The following is a 20709-nucleotide window of genomic DNA, read 5'->3' on the forward strand; positions in this document are numbered from 1 at the left end:
TAGATTTTTGGTTGAATCTTTAGGGTTTTCTATATATAGTATCAGGCCCTCTGCAAAATAATTTAAGTTTTACTTCTTTCTTACCAATTTATTACCAATTTCTTTTTCTTGTCTGATTGCTATGGCTAGGACTTCCAAAACTATGATGAATAAAAGTGATAACTGGACATCTTTGTCTTGTTCCTAATCTTAGAGAAAAAGCTCTCTGTTTTTCACCATTGAGTATGTTAGATGTGAGTTTTTCATATATGGCCTTTATTATGTTGAGGAATGTTCCTTCTAAATCTACTTTGTTGAGAGTTTTGTTTTTTTTTTAATTTTTTTAATCATGAATGGATGTTGTACTTTGTCAAATGCCTTTTCTGCGTTTATTGAGATGATATAGATTTTTGTAGGTTTGTGGGTTTTTTTTCCCCTCAGCATTAATGGTAAAAGCAGGAAGAAAATTGGTGAGGTGAAAGAAGAAAAGAGAAAAATTAATAAATATTCACTGGGAAGTAGACTGTATAGCATCATGATTAAAAGGATGTGAGGGCTCTGGAATCAGACTACCTGGGTTAAAATCACTCTGACATTTTCTAGTTGAACCTCTATAAAATGGAAGTAGAAATCATAATAATAAATTCTCCAGCTAAGTATAAGAACTAAATGACACATCAAATAGAAAGCCCTCATCAGATTGCCTGAAATGAGGTATCTGCTTCATAAAGTTGGCCATTATTATTGTTCTGTTATTATTAAGTTTATGTCTGTCATGTATCAGTACTTAAACATCTCTGAGTCTTGGTTTAATTAACAACTGGAGGAAAGATATAAAGGATCAGTTGAATTTAATTGTGCAGAAGTGCTTTGAATATCATATGCTATTATACACGTGTAAGGGATTAAAGAATATAAAATGGATCTAGTTTTTTTTTAAGATTTTATTTATTTATTTGAGAGAGAGAGAACACAACAGGGGAGCAGCGGGCAGACGGAGAAGGAGAAGCAGGCTCCTCACTGAGCAAGAAGCTTGATACAGAGCTCCCTGCCAGGACCCTGAGATCATGACCTGAGCCAAAAGCAGACACTTAACTAACAGAGCCACCCAGGCATCCCAAAGTGGATCTATTTTAGAAAGGGTTTCTGTCAGGTAAACGAGGCTCAGATGTGCATTTTGAACTCAGTGTCTTCATTTCCTTTATTTATCTCTGGTTTAATAAACTCTTCCTACACTGTATAAATACTGAGTACAAAATACCAGGTAAAACATCAAGAATAAAAGTCTTTTATTTTCTCTTTTAAAAAATAAAAACTAAAGTAAACTTTTTTTTACAACAAAAAACTTTAAGCCTGTGTACAAATGATCCCTTTTCCAGATTTTATAACAAATAAGTGAGCCTTGACCATATGTATTTTACCTTGGCAAATCAACCAAACCTGATAACGTAATTTATGACATTCTTCTGTGATAGTTACAGGTATTGCTCTCAGGATAGTGACCAGCAAGTTATGTGACTGCACTTAAACATGAAATAGAAATACCACTGTAATCACCCAAAATAATGACTTTTTGTATAAGATTTTTCAATTGGGGGCACCTGGGTGGTTCAGTCTCTTAAGGGTCTGCCTTCTGCCTTCAGCTCAGGTCATGATCCCAGTGTCCTGAGAGTGAGTCACCTCAGGCTCCCTGCTCAGTGGGGAGCCTGCTACTCCCTCTCCCTCTGCCCATTCCTCCAACACTGGCCACTCGTGCTCTCTCTGTGTCTGCTCTCTCAAATAAATAAATAAAATCTTTAATAATAATAAAAAAGATTTTTCAGTCAGTTTTCCATTCCCAGATATTGGCCTTTTTGAATGTTTGTAAATTCCAAAATGTTCAGTGTGTATTGATGTATGCTATGGTGACTGTAAAATGTGGGGAATCATGAGCTTCCAGGAGAGCTAAGGCTGGTGGCGCTTAATCAAAGAACAAGATGCCTGTCTAAAGCAAGAGAGTTTGACAAGGCAAGGAGCCAGTCCCTTGGTTTTTTAAGCGAGGGTATTATAACTAGCCTGTCCTTCCTTTGAGTTACACAGTGATTCTTTTTAATCACTGTTGACCTATCCAAGAAGGATCAGATTAAAATAAGTAAATAAATGCAACAAATTCATAGGAAAAGAGCAAACAATTGAACAGTTAAATAATGGGTGAGTACATGAACAAACAGTTCATCCAAAATACTCAGACCCAATAAAGTATGCCCCATCTTATTGGCACTTAAGAAATGCTCATTAACATGTCCATAGATTCCTGTATCATAATTATCAAATTTGTAATGATTAGAAAGTGTTGACAATGTGTGGAACGTGGTGGTGATTAATAGTGGGAGCATCAGGATTTGATTAGCGAATAGAAGGAAGTCAGAATAATAGGGTGATAGTGAGAGGGCAGTAATGGTGAGTAGTGCTCCTTGGCCTCTCCATGAGAATAAGTAATTTGGGACTGGATATAGTCACCGAGGAGGGGCAGTTCTCTACATATTAATTAAACCACATGGCTAGGTGATGATGGAATTTTAAAAACCCAGAGTCAGTGTAGCTTAAAATACTCATCATATACTAATTAATTAATTAACTAACTCAACTCATGTCTATTGAGAATTTCCCATATGCCATGCATGTTGCCAACTATTAATAGGTGCAACAAACTCAACTTGTTTGAACCTTTCCTTATGAAGATTAGATTTGCCTAGTGATCTATTGTACAGACTTCTTAGTACAGTATGCTAAGGGGAATAAACATATGATTAACATTTATTGGGTACCTCTTGTTTCCAATGGAAAAACCCCTGAAGCTCAGAAAGACTAACCAATAGGCCAGGGCTGCACTGCTAGCTGAGGATAGAGCCAGATTAGACCTCTGTCTGTCTTCAGAGACCCTATATTTAGTACTCCACCATACTGACTGTCTTATTAAAAAACTATGTGAAATCACTAAAACATGCAAAAGTAATAAATTCTGTGTTTTATACATGATCATTTAAATATAAGTAAGAAAGTGAAAATGACAGAAGTTAGTTGAACAATTATGAAATTCACAGTAAAATTATGCATTAGCACTTTATACATGGTTTAAACTGTAATGTTCCAGAGGTACTGTCACGTCCACTTTTGTCTCAAATACTCATAGCTCTTTTGGAAGATTTTAAGACAAAACAGGGTATCAAATTTCTCAAGCAGTTGCCTAACAAGATTAAGGAAAATGTTAATAACAAGTCATATTACTTCAACTAGTTGAAAAATTGATAGAAAGATATAGGCACAGCTGGCCATACACATTGGAGAATAATAGCATGATAACATTTGGATAACTATTAGTCAAATAAGCACCTGATGACAGAAATAACAGATTGACCTTGACATACTGGAAAAGTCTAGGTAGGCCCCACACTCTTTTCAGAGAAACTGATCTGAAATCTGCACATAAATATATATCATACAATGAACTTTATTGAGCAGTATTTAAACATTTCCACACGACAGAACAGAAGCCCCAAGAGCCAAGGTGATTTTGTTCCAGGTCATATATGCCAGTCAGTGCTAAAACTGGGTTCAAGGGGCACCTGGGTGGCTCACTGGGTTAAGCCTCTGCCTTTGGCTCAGGTCATGATCCCAGGGTCCGGGGATCGAACCCCGAATCGGGCTCTCTGCTCAGCAGGGAGCCTGTTTCCCCTCCTTCTCTCTCTGTCTGCCTCTCTGCCTACTTGTGATCTGTGTCTGTCAAATAAATAAATAAATAATAAACAAATCTTTTAAAAAAATAAAATAAAACTGGGTTCAAAGCAGAATCCGGATTCCGTTCAGGATTCTTATAGCAGTAGCATATGCTTTCTCTGTAAGAAAGAGACACATACATACATATGAAATATATATATATATATATTTCTATTTTATATTATATTTTTTATTTATTTTTAGTGAGAATGAGTATCCCTTGATACATTGAAAATACACTTAGATTAATATGATCTGCAGAATAAAGAAGACTATAAATTATTTTTAATGTCCAAAAACATTTGGATCTATTAAAAAGTTTCCTTAACACATGCATACATGATGAATTCATAACCAGAAAATATATGAGATTTTCGACTTTAAAGATTCACACCACATATTCACTCTCTAAACCAGTGATTTTTCACATTTTGGGGACATTGACTCTTTTGGAATTGAATGAAAGCTCTGGAAATTTTTCCAGGAGAAGTGAACATATAGACAAAAATTTAAGATATATCAGAAGGTTCATGGACTCCCCCAAAAATCCACCCATGAAACCAAAAACGTTAAGAACTCAATCTCAGTTAATGGCAAAAGGATTACCTTGCAAAATGAGACCCTTTAGTCAAGTAGTTGGAATGATTACTTTTATTAACTTTTATTAATGATATAAAAACAGACGTAGTAATTGTTTCCTATGTGGAATACTTAGGATTTATGTAATATGTGTATACATGGGAGGAATACTAGGTTTGTAACAGAGAAAGCAAATGAGGATTTGAAAAATAATCCCAACAAAACAAATTAGTACTTGTTTCTGAATGGAGATTATTTTAAGAGGAATATTGATGAATACTTTGATAATCAAATCTCTCGGGTGCTGAGATTTCATTCCCCCTCACCAAATGATTTTCATACCTATTTGATTTCCAATAGCTATAATGTTTATAGTTTTCAAGGAGATGAGATTACAGGGGTTTCCAGATATAAGCACATTCTGTTCTGACTATAGCTTGACTCTGACCACTAAGTTGGACTGCAACCCATTGAAAACTTAAAATATATTTTATTTCCCCAAAACGAGGGTATGGCCTGATAGTTACCAAATCACTAGAATCTCCTTTCTTCCTTTCTTTTGGAACCTACTTTAGCACTGCTGGACCTTCTCAAGCTTATAAATCTCATGGTAAGAAATAAAATAAAGGCGTTTGATGCCAAGAAACTGTGTCTTTTGAGTCTCAAAGTAAAGAAGCATTTTCTTATGATTGTAGACATCCAGTGAGGAGATAGCTCCATGGAGAAGTAATGAGCTCTTTGTCACTAGACTGCATTCAGTGGGGGGCATTGTACAGGGGCCTTAAAAAGTGGGTGGTTTGTGTGATTTCCTTCCATACCTGAGTCTTTGATTCTAGGTCGAGGCCAAGGAGTGTGCAAAGGTTAGAATTCCAGAGTTCAGAATTAGTAAAGGTTTAAAGGAGTGTGGTAGGGGAGCCTGGGTGGCTCAGTTAGTTAAGCATCTGACTCTTGGTTTCACCTCAGGTCATTAAGATCATGATCAGGTCAGGATCCCCTCATGGGTTGTGGGATCGAGCCCTGCATTGAGCTCCAGGCTCAATGGGGAGTCTGCTTGAGGATTCTCTCCTCCTGATTCTACCCGCACTTGCCCTTATTCTCTCTCACTTTCTAAAATGAATAAATAAGGAATGCCTGGGTGGTTCAGTTGGTTAAATGTCAGACTTTAGCTCATCTCATGATCCCAGAAACATGGGATCGAGTCCGGCATTGAGTTCCTTGCTTATCAGGGAGCCTGCTTCTCCCTCTGCCTGAGGCTCCCCCAGCTTGTGCTCTCTCTCTCTCTCTCTCTCTCTATCTCTCTCTCTCTGACAAATAATTAAATAAAATCTTTAAAAAATGAAAAAAAATTAATGTACAAATAAATCCCCCCCCCCAAAAAAAAGAGTGTAGTAGTCTCCATTATCAGGCAGATAATCCAGGTAGAACTTGGTTGAGGGGCACCTGGGTGGCTCAGTGGTTAAGCACCTGCCTTCGGCTCACGTCATGATACCAGGATCCTGAGATCAAGCCCCGCATTGGGCTCTCTGCTTGGCGGGGAGCCTGCTTCTCCCTCTGCCTTTGCTACTCCCTCTGCTTGTACTCTCTCTCTCTCTCTCATATAAATAAATAAAATCTTAAAAAAAAAAAAAAGAACAACAACTTGGTGAATAAAAAGAGGGATGGGTAATGACAGTGGTAGTTGTGGCAGTGCGGGCAGGGGTGGTAGAGGATCACAATAGTAATATTTTCATTGTACTTGATAGTTTATAAAACACCTTCACATTTTTACCTTATTTATATGAGGGGAAAGGAAGCAGCCCAGGGAGTAGCTCCCAACTAAGGGCACACTTAAGTCCATTTTCTCAAATATGGAAAAGGGAAGGAACTGAAGTCACTGATGAATTCTGACAAAGATACCGAGAGATCTGCATGTCCTGTGTGCTTGAATCAGTACATTCTGTATTTACTGTCCTTTGCACAGGTACAACCACCACAGTTCTTCATACTTGTTCATCTGGGTTGAGACTGTTTCCAGATTACTCTAACGGTCATAAATGTCTTCCATTGAATATATTTTTGGTTTTTGTTTCCTCTGTATTTGGCTTCGCTTAATTATCTGATTTCATCTGCTTCCTGGTTTTCAGAAATGTCTCACTGTTAAAAATATGTTTTATGTTTTACAATGCATTTGTGGTTTTTGGCATATATGTGTATGTGTAAATATAAGTAGAGCTATCTATATCTCTATCAAATAAAAATACGAATGCAGAAATGTAGAGAAAGGTAGGTATAAATACAAGTGATATGGATGGATAGATACACAGATGTGATCTAGATGCTGATGTAGGCATCCTTATAGATTCTGCCTTTCATCGGGTGGGATTTCGGAGAGGAGGGAAAAATAAATGTGCTCCTTCACTATCGCATTCCCTTACGCCTCTTTCTCCCGTCTCTCCTTTAATGTGTTCTTTTGTTGGGTGTTGCATTTATTTTTAAATGCAATTTCTGCATTATGACATAATTTTATTTCAGATCAGCTTTTATTGTCTTATTGCCTTAATCATAGAATATAAATGTGACTTTTTCAAGTTTGCGATTTTCTTCAGAATTAAAAAGTATTGTTAAATGGAAGAAGTACTAGAAATGTCAACGTTCAAAGTCCTGCCGGTCTGCAGGTTTTGTTTTAAACAATTTTCTTGTCACTGTTGCTATGACTACTTACCTTAGGGATAATTGGTTTAATTTTAAGTCCGGCGCAGCTCTTCCTCTCACTCTTTCTCTTTAGTACAATTTAATAGACACAAGTGCAAGGCATTTTGGAAAAGACATGTTTTAGAAAAAACTCATTTTGTCTCTAGGTTTATGTAATCTACAAACACAAAAATAGAAAAATTAAACAATTCAAGCAAAAGGCACTTCTGTCTGTTCTCTATGTATCTCGGGTGAAATATTCTATCCCCTTTTATTCGAATTAATATATAACGTGTGTAGATATAATGACTTCTAATTTATTTACATGAATAACACTAATAATAATGTCAGTTTGTGTTAAGAACAATTCCACGAAATCAAGAAAGTCAATGATACTGTAGAGTTCTCTCTAGTCTGTGGGTGGAAAAAAATCTAATTCATGGTAAGTTACATAGCCTCATAAATTGATAGCTTTAGGAAAGATTATATAATTTTTCTGCAAACTGGGACACTTTGGAGAGTGAAAAGGGATGCTATCAATAATTACACCAGTTAAACAGACATAAACTGAAAGTCTCCTGGTGAAAATGAAACATTGGTTACCATAGGTAGATTCATACTTTCAGGTTCACTGCATCAAATTTAATCCGTTATAGGGTCTTACTATCACAAGTCCACTTGGTTATCAATGCAGATTAGCTCTTTCAAGAAAATAGGAATATCTGCATAAGAGGAACTATCAAAGCAAAATCATATTGTGTTCTCTTTTGAATCATGAGAAAGGTTGATATAATTCAATAATAACCAAAACTAAATCATCAAATTATTCACTTGATGCTAGTGGTATTTCTATATTATTGATTTTTTTTTTTTAAAGATCCTAACTATAGGGATGTCTGGGTAGCTCAGTCGTTTGGGCATCTGCCTTTAAGCTCAGGTCACAATCCCAAAGTCCTGGGATCAAGTCCTGTGTTGGGTTCTTTTCTCAGCAGGGAGCCTACTTCTCCTTCTGCCTGCTGCTCCCCCTGCTTGTGCTCTCTCTCTCTGATAAATAAATAAAATCTTTAAAAAAAAAAAAAAAAAGGTCCTAACTATGAAATGTAGCAGGAAAGTAATGTATTTCATAAATACATCGAGTTTAAGGGGAAACAATTATCACATATCCACCACTACCATAGAGAATAGGACATTTCCACTTTCTTTAAAGTCCCCTGAATTCCCTTCCCTAACCACACATCCCCTACTCCCTACAAGACACCGCTCTCTTGAACTTTGTTTTAATCTTTCTTGTGCTTTATTTTACCACATGAGCTTTTGTCCCTATGAAATATATTGTTTCTTTTTGCTTTGTTTGCCTGGTTTTGAAATTCATTTACGTTAAATCATGCTATCCTATTTTTGGACCACATTAAGTTTGAGTTCATCTTTGTTGATACTTTTAGCATTAATGCATTGATTTTCACTAATGAATGATATTTGTTTTTGATTATGTCACGGTTTATATATCCATTCTGTTAGGTGGACGTTTTTATTTTCTCCAAATTTTGGCTATTTTGTACAATGCCTTCATGAGTATTACTGCATATGGGCCTTGATTCACAGTTTTCTAAATACACCTAGGGGTGGAATTAGTGAATCATAATATTATTCTATGATGCCACAGTGTGTTTCCTAATAGTTGCAACAATTATTGGCACCAACGCTGTAATAAAAACTCCTATTGCTCTGTGTTCTTATCAGTGTTTGTATTATCCAACATTTTAATTTTTAACAATCTGGTGAATTAAAGTAAAAACACTTTATATTTCAACCTCAAGTCTGAAATGTCTTCTCATGGGTCTATTTACCTTTCATGTTTCACTTTGGGAAAAGATCCCGTAATGCCTTTTGTTTATTTTTTTATTGGAGGATTATCTAACTTTGTATTGATAATTTTAAAAGAGAGTATAGATATTGTCAGTAAGAATCCATTTTCTGTTTTTATGTGGTATTATTTCCCACTTTCTGGCTTATTTTTATTTTATTCTTTATACTAAATCTTAGTGAAGAGAAAATTTTAGTTTGACTCATTAAGATTTTCTTTATGTCTAGCTTTTTTTTTTAACAACTTTTTAAAGAAATCCTTAGGTAATAAATATATTCTTATGTTTTCTTCTAAAAGTTTTAATTTACATTTCATACTGAAGTCTTTAACTAGAACTTAGTATGTGATTGCTGTAAGAAATTTTCTTTCGTTTTTTTCCCCACATAGAAAATAGTGATCTTAGCATAATATATTACTAGTTCATACTTTATTCTCTCATGTGTAGATAATTCATTTCATTCATTGTTTAGAATTCATTGTATTATCTTTTTTTTTTTTTTTTTAAAGATTTCACCCATTTACTTGACAGACAGAGATCACAAGTAGGCAGAGAGGCAGGCAGAGAGAGAGAGAGGAGGAAGCAGGCTCCCTGCTGAGCAGAGAGCCCGACGCGGGACTCGATCCCAGGACTCTGAGATCATGACCTGAGCCGAAGGTAGCGGCTTAACCCACTGAGCCACCCAGGCGCCCCTCATTGTATTATCTTAATCATGTGTCAGGTTTCCATACATGCATTAGTGTAATTCTGAGGGGTTTTTTTGTTTTGTTTTGTTTCCTGTTCCATTCCCCTTCTACACGGAGTTAAACTACTCTGTTTAATAGCTAGAACTTCTAGCATCACCCAAGCTATTCATGGCTCTTTGCTCTTCCAGGCAAATTTTATAATTAGGTTTTCAGGTTTCATGAAAATCTTTTAATTTTTTTCTTGGAATTATATTGAGTCCATTGATAAATTTAGAGATAATTGAAATTCAGTTCTGAATTGATTAGTCAAAAGTTCTAGTTTTTTAGTTAGCATAAGTAATTTTAATTTTTTTAATAATTTGTCAACTTCACCTACATTTTCATGTTTGTTGGCAAAAAATTTATCATAACATTTTCTTCTTAGTTCTTAATTTTGGCAGTATCTGTAGCTATTTTATCTGTTTTTATTCCTCGAATTGTGAGAGTTTTTTCTTTTTAGGCTTGCCAGAAATTTATCAATTTTATTAGTCTTTTTTCATGACCTTGTTGAGTCTATTTTATCTTCATTCTCAAATTCATTAATTTCTGTTCTTATTTTTATTTTCTTCTCTTACTTTGAATTCATTGGTTTATTCTTTAGCTTATTGGTTCATTGCTTATCTTGTAATTTTATATTTTCTTTTCAAAATTGGCATTTAGCTATTAATTTCCCTCTAAAAACTGCTTTAACTACATACTGTAAATTCTGATAAACTGTATTTTTTATTTTGTTAATTTATTTAAAAATAATTTTTAATTTCCTTAATGATTTCTTTTTGACCCATAGGTTAATTACTTGTATATGTGTGTGTTTCAATTTATAAATTCCAAGTTTTTGTTAGGCACCTATTTGTTACTGATTTGTTACTCTATTTTTACTGATTCTTTGGAATTAATTTAGACTTGTTTTATGAACTAGAACATTATCAATTTTCATAAATGTCCCCTTTGTGGTTAAAAAGAATGTGTAGTCTCCAATAATTGGGTACTGCATTTTGTATTTAAAATCTCCATTCTTATTTACTTCTTACTGCTTTATCTGTTGAATACTAAGTTGTGTTTAAATCTTCACTCTGATGGCAAATTTTATCACATTTATACTTGTAGTTCTGACCATTTTTATTTATTTAGCAGCAGTTTAGAAGTGTGACAGATATCTGGTGCTATGAACATTTTATTATTATCTGATGACCCAGATTATTTCTAGTAATGCTTTTTACTTTAAGATAGATTTTTCTCTGATACTAATATAGCTGAAACCACTTTATTAGGTTTAACATTTGCTTGGTATGTCTTTTTTTGCTAATCTTTTATTTTCAATTTTTCTACATCTTTGTGTTTTAGGTATATCTTTCATAAAAAACAGATATTTGAATTTTGTATACCACTTTAACAACTTTTTCCTCTGGGAAATTTAGTACATTTGCACAGATTGTGATTGCTGATATAGATTCACTTCCTTTTTTTTTTTTTTTTTGCTTATTTATCACTTTTTTTCATTATTTCATTGTGTGCCTATTCTTGTTTCTATTCCATGTCCTTTTTTAGATTGTGTTGGATTTAGTTTTATTTCTATTGATTTGGTTTAGCTTTGTTTTATTTATTTTTCTTCACTAGCTTACAAATCATTCTCTTTTAATATTTTTAAATTACGTACTTAAATTTAAATGAAGTCTAAAATTAATATATTTATCCTTATCTCAAACAATAAAATACTGTAGAAGATTTTAACCCCAACTATTGTTTGAGATTTAGTTCTATGTTGTTTTTGTTTTAACACTGACAAAGTAAACATTATTTTTGTTGAATTTGAGGAAAATTATTTTTAAATTTACCCAAAAGCTTAGCATATTCTCTGCTCACCATTTCTCCTTCCATCTCATACATTCCTCCTAAGATCCACCCTTTTGAAGGAGACCTTTTAGAAGTTTCTTTAGTGATGATCATTTGGAAGTAGTTCTCTCAGCTAAAATTTACTTGAAAATGTCTTTACTTTGGTTTCATTCTTGAAAGATACTTTTGGTGGAATTATAACTATAGGCTAAAATTTTCTTTCTGTACTTCAAAGGTATTATCCCATTCTCTTCTGGCTTAATTGACATTGTATTATGTATAGGAATATACATAATATAATCTGCCACCCCCCCAATTGCCTTTGATATCTTCTCTTTACTTTTGACATTTTGCAGTTTCACTGAGATTTTTCTAACATATTTTTCCTAGTTGAGGTTCATAAATTCCTTAATCACGTAATTGACATATTACGTCTATTCTGGAAATATTTTAACTATTATCTCTTCCAAGATTATGTCTTTCACATTTTATCTAATCCTTACTTCTATAAATTGAAAAGGTATGGGGCCCCTGGGTGGCTCAGTGGGTTAAAGCCTCTGCCTTCAGCTCAGGTCATGATCCCAGGCTCCTGGGATGGAGCCCTGCATCGGGCTCTCTGCTCAGCAGGGAGCCTGCTTCCCCCTCTCTCTCTCTGCCTGCCTCTCTGCCTACTTGTGATCTCTGTCTGTCAAATAAATAAATAAAATATTTTTTTAAATTGAAAAGGTATATGATAGGTATTATCAGTTTATCCTCTGTTTTTGATAACTTCTCTTTCATATTTTAATTTGTTTCTTTCAGTCTATATCCTGAGTTTCTGAGATATCTCTTCCATTTCACTTTGTCTAATCCCACAGTCCTTAACTATGAGTAATTTTGCTTACTGAGGGACATTTGACAATGTCTGGAGGAATTTTTCATTGTCACAGCCTGATGATTGCTACTAGAATCTCCTGAGTAGATATCAAAAATGCTAATAAACATCTCATAATACATAGTGCACCCTTCATAAAAAGGGAATTATCTTGGCTCAAATGTTCAATAGTGCTGAAGTTGAGGGGGAAAAAGGTGATTTAATCTGTGTTTTTTTTTTAATTTTATTTTATTTTTTCCAGTGTTCCAAAATTCAGTGCTTATGCACCATTATTCTGTGTTTTAATCTATACACTGTGTTTGAAATTTCAAGTACTACTTTTTACTTGTAGAATTTTATTTGATTCTTGTTTTAAAAGTGCCTGCTCAATTTTGATAACGTAATTCATCATACTTAGATTATTCATACAATATCCACATTAATCTTTTTTTCACATTAATCTTTAAATGTACTCGATAAACTAGAATTACAATAATTGCTCTTTTTGTGGGTTTGATTCTATACTTTTTGTTTCTTCTTTTACTCATGGTGAATTTTTTAAATGTATTTTTTATGTGAACTTAACTTCTCAGAACTTTATCAGTGGGAATTCCTTAAGATCTGTGTTAAAAGCAGTGTTATTTAGTGGACCAGCAATATCATCATCATCTGTGAGCATGTTTGAAATGCACATTTTCAGACCCTCAAAAGATCTACTGAATCAGAATCTCTGTAGTGAGAACAAAAAAAGAAATATTTTTTTCTATATTCAAAAGTGACTCTAATGCACATTCAAGTTTGGAGATTTGAGAAGTACTACTTTAAAGTATTCCTCCAGAGAGGATTTCCATTTCCCTTCTCAGGTATCTGGAAACCTAAGACCATTTCTTATACTTTTTTTGGTGATCAAGGAGCATGGAAATAGTGTCCAGTCTAGTCCAAACTTATACAAGAATGTGAGATTTTGACTAAGAGTTCTTATGAAAGAATTTTTTTTTTTAACTTCTGTTTTACCCAGAACCAAACCTAGTCAGGTAAGCCTACTTCTGTGGGTAGATCGTTTTCCTATTCATCCATTGAAGGTGACTCCCACCTGGGATCTGGACTTTATATAGGGGTGAATGAACTGAACTCCCCCTCTGCTTGGACCCAGACATTGAACTCATGGCCCATCAAAACATAGTTTGGCCTCTCCATAGTCAATAGAAACCCTCACGGTAATTATTCTCATGCTAGCTCACACCTGTCTCTCTTCTCCACCCAGAATTACACTTTCTTGTAGTTTCTTCTCTCCAGTAGTCTATTATCTCATGTTAGAAACAAAAGCAAAAACAAGATGAAGAAGTGAGGGGATATTTTATCCAGAATTTTTAGATGTCTAAACCAAAGGAAGTTTGGCTTTACACCTAATCCATCATATTGTCAGAAGCAGAGGACTTCATTTAGTTTTTATAATATTTACCCAAAATATTAATGTGATCTGTGTAACTGTTAAAACAGCAAGCCATCTAGACCATGTCCTAAAAAATAATGCCTGCCTATAGCCTGACAACTGAATGATTTCAGTTGCCTGCAGCTACTGTGGGAATGAGCAAGGGCAGAGGCAGCCCGTTAGTTACTTAACGATCTCAGTCAGGCAGAGAATTCAATACAGGCTAAGTAATAAATACTGACTCACAGGCACATGCCCTCTAGCAAATGAGCTTCCAGTGTATACTAGGATCCATAATAACTGCCTAGTCCCACTAGTTTTAAATAAGTAGGTATCCTGCACCAGTAAGAGCTTTAGATTTTATGGTAAGGCAATAAAAATATTATGTAATTCCCCAGGGGCTAACATAAAATATTCAGTCTTTTAAAATAGTTAGTTCCTGTCCAGTGTTTTTATATGAGTTTTCAGAATCAGGGCTTCTTCTCACATAATAAGTTTAGATATAGTCCTTCAGGGAAAGGAATATATTATAATTATAACCTTCAATTAACCATCGTATCTTGGTAACAATATTTTTCTAAGTCCCCAGGCAAAATAAAGCACAGCTGTTTGAATTAGTGTTCCAATTCTCTTCTTCACTTTCATAAAGGAAGCATTCAATATACATAATGATCTGATAAAATGCAGGAAAAAGTGACAAAGAAAGTCAAGGAAAAGTAGCCAGCACTTGAAGTTTTCTCGCTGTAGAATGTTAGAGAAAACCATGCTGTGTAATGACATTCTTAGGACATTTTGTAACTTTAACTGAACAGCTCTGTAGGCATTATAGAGAAGACCTTATGTAAGAGCAAACCATATGAAATTGTTAGTATTCAACTATTTTTGACCTTCAAGTTTCCAAATTCCATATGATTTAACCTCAAATTTTAGGTCAATCAAATCATCCCAGTTAAAATTGATTCTTGCTTGTCTAAAACTGTGAAGTTGTGTTATAACTGAATTGAAGCCTCACAGAGCATTATGGAACATAAAATGGTGATCTTACAGACATGCTAATAAGAAAAAAATTTAAATATGCCTACTTTTCCTTCAGGACCACTAGTAAAAATTCTCTATGGTATACCAATAGTATCAAATTTTATTTAGATGTTCGCTTTTGACTATGCTCTGATACTCTGTGGTTCTTTTCATCCATGCAGCGTTCTTCTGATTCATTTTTCTCCATTTGTGCTGTTTTTCTCTGTGATGTGAATCCATCCTTATCCATTCTGTCATGTCTCCATTTTTTGCTGCTTCTTCAGATTGTGCTGAGTTATAAGAGGTAAGCTCCATCAAAAGAGGAAAAATTGACTCTTCTTTATGTCCAGGAAGAATCTGTTGTCCAAGGTATTCAATAATACTGCCCGTAAGAATCAATACTTTCTAAACTATACTTTGAAAGGAATTTATAAAGGAAATAGTTCCCCATAGCCAAATCTACGCTAGAATGCCTCGAATGCTCTTCATACACAGTGTGATGTCTGTACTTACTGCTAAGTGTCTTCTACGAGGATGTACAGTAGAGTTCTTGGTTTTGTAGAGTCCTCAACAACTCCCTCCACTGTCTGTACAGTAAAATAAACTGTAATGCCCCCCAGAAAGTACTAGTATTCAGTGCCATCTTGACTATAGGGTTTCAAGCCTGTTTTCATCTACCAGGTTCATGAGGACTATGATTATAAGGCAATATTTGAGTTACTCTATGTCCCTTAATGCAAAGAGCGACATTTCCAAAAGTTACCTGGTTTTACAATTTACATGGATCAAATTCAGCAGATAATATTCACCCCTCCCTTTAAGATTGTGCTGCCTCAGTTAATGGGAATTATTTTCATATTGATCTCAATTCCATTTCCAAACTTTAGGATTTCCTAGGGTCAGTAACTGGTGTAATATCTGAGTTTTATTATAACTTGCCTTTAAGAACAGAAAATCAAAATTGCTTTTCATTCAAAATGCCCTGACCTTCCTAAGCAACTAAAACCATTTTTTTTAATTTTTTCTGAAGAAGACTAACCAATCTCCATAGGAAAACTCACAAAGCACAATTTGGATTTCTCATTCATCTATTGTTAGTTTTCTAGGTGTCATCTAAAGTTAATGGTAATAAAAAGATCCTCTGCCCCATACATTTGAGTGGGTTAAGTTTTGCCCTTGATAATCTTGTGGGAGCCAGAGTCTATGACATAATGCTACCTCAGCAGTAATTCTGTTGTCCTGACATTAAGCAATGAATCCCCTTGCTTTGTATTGGGAATGTGTCAAAATGTGATGGGCTAAGAATAAATTCCCATTGCTCACCTTGCCCTCCAGACTGCCATATGTTTTCAGAGACAGATGTTCAAACATTTTCCAGACACATATTAGCATATCTGAAATGTTTAATAAAATAAATATTTAATTCAGGAGAAGAGTGTAGACATTTAATCTGTATGTTAGGGTACCACAGTATTGATAGGTTTGATGCAGAAGTTATTTTACCCTCCGCAGTCCAAGTCTTTCTATTCCCGTGACCTGCTTCCAAATCTTAGCACCATGCAGTGGATGATAGATTCTCATCATTAGTGTCCATTTTTATGAAAGATAGGTTCTCACCATTAGCATTCATCTTGTATTCTGCCTTTTCACATAGGTTAACTTTGTATATAGTAGCAATACATTATATGTTTTGTGAAGTTAAGTTCCTACATAAATATATCTCATTGGAATTCTTGATGGCTTCCTTTAAGTTGTGGACAATGAGAAAATGCTTAAAGGGCTAACTTACTTGAATCACTCAGTGTGCTTGAGATACTGTGGTACTCAAAGTATGAAATAATCAACTCTGCCTGAGAGAAAAGAGATTAAAAAAGGCTTCTTAGAGGAGGTATCTTATTCCTAAAAGTGGAAGTTTGCCATATGGGAAAGGGGTTTAACATCTCCCACAAATGATGGAAAGAACATATGAAAAGTTGTAAGATGTCGTATTTGGGTGACTATAACCAGTTTGATGTAATTAGATCATAAGTACTTGATAGAGGGATAGAAAGGGAGATGAATCAGATAACAAAGGCTGAGTATCTTTATCCATGTTATTATTGATGTGGATGGACCCTATAATAAATTTTAAATAGGAAAATGATGTGATCATATAGTAACATTACATGACATTAATGCCCCATTTTTAAACAACAACTTTCTACATGCCTTCTAGAAATCCTCTTTTGCCAAGATTTAGATGTATATTAAGACAATACAGAAACTGAATAGGAACTAGCATAGATTTGGGCATTAGAGAGACCTGGTATTGAATCCTCCAGTCACCTCTTCCCCACTGTATGATGGTAGAAAAATTATATCTCATTTTTTAAAAACATAAAATGAGAATATTATTTCTAGACCAGAGATTTGTTATTATAATTAAGAATTACAACTCATAAAAACTAACTGGCATGTAATTGATATTCTCTATACATTAGCCCCTAGTTTAACATTGTAGATCAAGGCATTAAAAATATTGTTGTTTGAAATTATGGAAAGTGTTTCAATTTGAAAACCTGTGATTACTAATCAACATATGATTATTGTATAACTCTGAGGTGATGTCTAATGGTGTGATGTATTTTTTAAAACAGGCACAAGTTAAAATACACATTATTTATTGATGTGTGTATTTTTTTGTGACCTGTTGACCTTCCAGGGAAACTTCATGCTCCTTCCCTAATTTGTTTATCTATTTAGCTTGTAAACACTTCAGTAGGTAGCTGATACTTACCAGTTTCTGGGTATCAACTAAAAGTTGTTTCTTTTATTTTTTTTTTCAAATAAAAATCTTGACATGACATCATCTTGACATGACAAGATGGAAGCATATTTCTATTTTGCTGAAGAAATATTTTTAATTGATAAATGCATTTATCAATTAAATAATTTCCTCTTTGTCAAACATTTTCAATTGAAACCATGCCTATTTAAACAGAAATTGATCTGTTATTCACGACAAAGGAGAAAAAAGACTAACTCAACAAACTCTAATAAGTACTTCCTTTTCTTACTAGCCAAAATGTGCAGAAACAACAGAAACAGAAAGAGTACTTCTTTGGAACATGTGGATGGTCATAAATAACAGCTTATTCTTGGAACAAAAACACTATTGACTCCCTTGATTAACATAAGACTAATTCTAGAAATTGAATATTTGTTTGCTTCAGGTTAAAATTTTAGGTTTAAGAACAGTTTCATATTGAAAAATTCTTTGAAAATTATCTTGCTCTCACATTCAAATCCCAGCTGCCTCTTAACTATGCAAAGATAGAGTCATGAAATTACTTGAGATTCTTCAAAAGGGGGGAAACTAAACACAGAAATCTACTTAAAATATCTAATTCTTCAGTATCCTAATTTGCCTTTAAGGATTCATTTTCCAGAATTCCCACTACCATTAACCGTGATACTACTACCCTGGGAAATATTGCTAACCTAAATCAAGATATGGAGAATAAGAGAAACTAAGAGTACGTAGTAATTCCATGAAGGTCAGCCTATTTTTCATTAACCCCACATCATTCTTTCCTTAACAACCATCCTCAGGAAGCTCCGGTGGTAGCCAGAGCAGCTCTGTTCCTGGAATGTGCCCGGTTTGTTCACCGCTGTAACCGTGGCAACTGGCCAGAGTGGATGAAAGGGCATCATGTGAATATCACCAAGAAAGGCCTTTCCAGGGGCCGCTCTCCCATCGTGGGCAACAAACGGAACCAGAAGCTGCAGTGGAATGCTGCCAAGCTCTTCTACCAATGGGGAGACGTGAGCTTTTGATTTTCTTATCTAAACGTTGGGGTACTTGAGTCAAGTGAAAAAGTCCTGTGTTTATGTTGTTGGGGAGACAATTTATTAAGTGCCTGTTATGTACCAGGCACTGAACAAAATATCTTAAAGGAAAATAAACGTTAATTCATTTTATCTTCCCAGTAAATCTATGAAGTTAGACACATTATCTCCTCTCTTTCCTTGGTCCTCTGTCTCCTCGCGACCCCCCCCATAAATGTCGACATTCCCAGAATTTGTTATAATTTTTTTGTGCATAACCTCCTCCAGGACTACATTTATTCCTGTGTTTTCAACTGTAACATGTATTCCAGTGGCACAGACTTCTCTATCAATAGCACCATTCAGACCAACACTGCCAACTGCACTCCAGAGGTATTCACTTAATACCCTGAAACACGATCTGACCAAAGCAAAACTCTTCTTCCCATATAAATACACCCCCATCTGCAAGCCTTCCCGAACTTTCTATTCTTACAAATGGTACCAGCATTCTCAAAGATGATAGGCTTTGAACATATTCCAACCTTCCTTCCCTTACTGATTCCACCTCTTCTATGTTACGAAGGTCCTATTAGGTCATATTTTTATTCCTTCTCATCTGGATGACTAAGATATTTTCCTATTTAGTCTCCTTCCCACAGTCTGCCCTCATCTGACCCATCCTACACACTGTCAGTGAAATTATCTCCATATGGCAGAGCCCATCTAAAAGCAGAACGTTCATACTTATCTTCTGGCTTCCAGATTTGCCCCCTCTAATTCATTCTCCAAGCTGCGCTCACAGTGATTAGACTAAAATGCAAATCAGATGGTGTTTCTTACCCACTTATAATGCTTCAGTGGCTCTCCTTATCCCTTGGGATAAAACCCAAATTGCTTAGTCTGGCATCACTGCTCTCTCTTAGTATTCAAAACATACCAAGCTTATGGATGATGAAGTCAAATGAGCTAATATATCTAAAAGACCATTAATCTCAATCCTTTGTGTCTAAGAGGTATTCAATGATAATAAGTTATTACATTCATTTTTGAAAGGTTACATGGTTCGTGCATTTCTAGGCAGTTAACACGGAGTCTCTTGAATGAGTAAGTGTTCTCCCTCATGCACACATTACCTTTCATCCTTCTTTAGAATACGAAATGAAGTTCAGCTTCAAGAACTGTGAGATCTAGTCCCAGTCTACCTCGTCAGCCTTCGGGCACTTGATTTCCTGTCACAAAATTGTGCTTCCACCAAGTGGCATACTTGTCAGTCTCTGAACATGTCAGTGCACTTCCTTGATGGATCTTTTGGAACTCTCCATCTGGAGTGTTCACTTCTCCCCTTCTCCATTAGCCAAAGTTAGCCATTAGCTCCATTAGCCCTTAGCCAATTCTTCAAAATCTACTGCAAAGAGACACTCTCTGATTTCCTGAACTGAATCTAATCTGTCCATCTTCTGAACTATTAAGAGTGCTTTTCATCTCTTTTAATATTTAATGTGTTAATTTGATGTGTTGTTGCCTCCCCCAAGAGACTGTAAGCTCCTTGAGGGGAAGAACAAAACACAGACACGCTGCTTTCAAATCTCAGATCACAGTTTGCTGAGCCACCTTGAGCAAGACTTTCAACCTCTCTAACCTTCCCAGTTGCCAAACAGTGATCCTTCTAAATGAAGGTTTATAATCTACTAGGGCACAGGAAGCAAAAATATTGATGTACTGTAACAACTTATTCAACTCTGTTTTATTTAATACCTAACACATGACTTCACTTAATAAAGATTTGATGAATGAAGAAAGGAACAAACTTATCCTCAAGCCATTTTTTTTTTTTTTAGCCTTGGAAGAGACATAGAGCTCTAACTTATTATTCAGACATTTAGTATTATCCCAGACTAGTTCATTTTCTGAGCAACCCTTTAAGTTTTATGAACTGTGGATTTAACTTAAATTGCTTAGTGTCAATATCCTGGAATGATTGATGCAGATTTTTTTTCCCCTTTGAATCTCACTATTAAGTTTATTGGCTCCACTCCAGACTCCTAATTGCAGATCTCCTTCTTTAGAGAAGATCTCCAAAATAATAGCATCAGGACAAGGTTTTTTTGTTGAAGTAGTAGTTTTTGTTTTTATGTTTTGTTTCACTTGCTTAAAACTCCTCAGGTTAGTGGTTGAATTTTTGGGAAGTCATGG

At 34.9% G+C, this 20709-nt stretch overlaps 1 protein-coding gene across 7 annotated transcripts in view; it reads left to right on the forward strand.

The window, feature by feature from the left end:
- The window catches only part of UNC80 (unc-80 homolog, NALCN channel complex subunit), a 239001-nt gene that overhangs the window by 90608 nt on the left and 127684 nt on the right, over positions 1 to 20709 (forward strand). For all 7 annotated transcript variants that reach the window (XM_047721936.1, XM_047721937.1, XM_047721938.1 and 4 more), the window contains exon 23: positions 18298 to 18510. In XM_047721936.1, coding sequence (XP_047577892.1) covers positions 18298 to 18510 — 213 coding nt within the window. The remainder of the gene's footprint in view (positions 1 to 18297; positions 18511 to 20709) is intronic.

This window comes from Lutra lutra, chromosome 3, assembly GCF_902655055.1.
Source record: "Lutra lutra chromosome 3, mLutLut1.2, whole genome shotgun sequence".
Classification (NCBI taxonomy): Eukaryota; Metazoa; Chordata; class Mammalia; order Carnivora; family Mustelidae; genus Lutra; species Lutra lutra.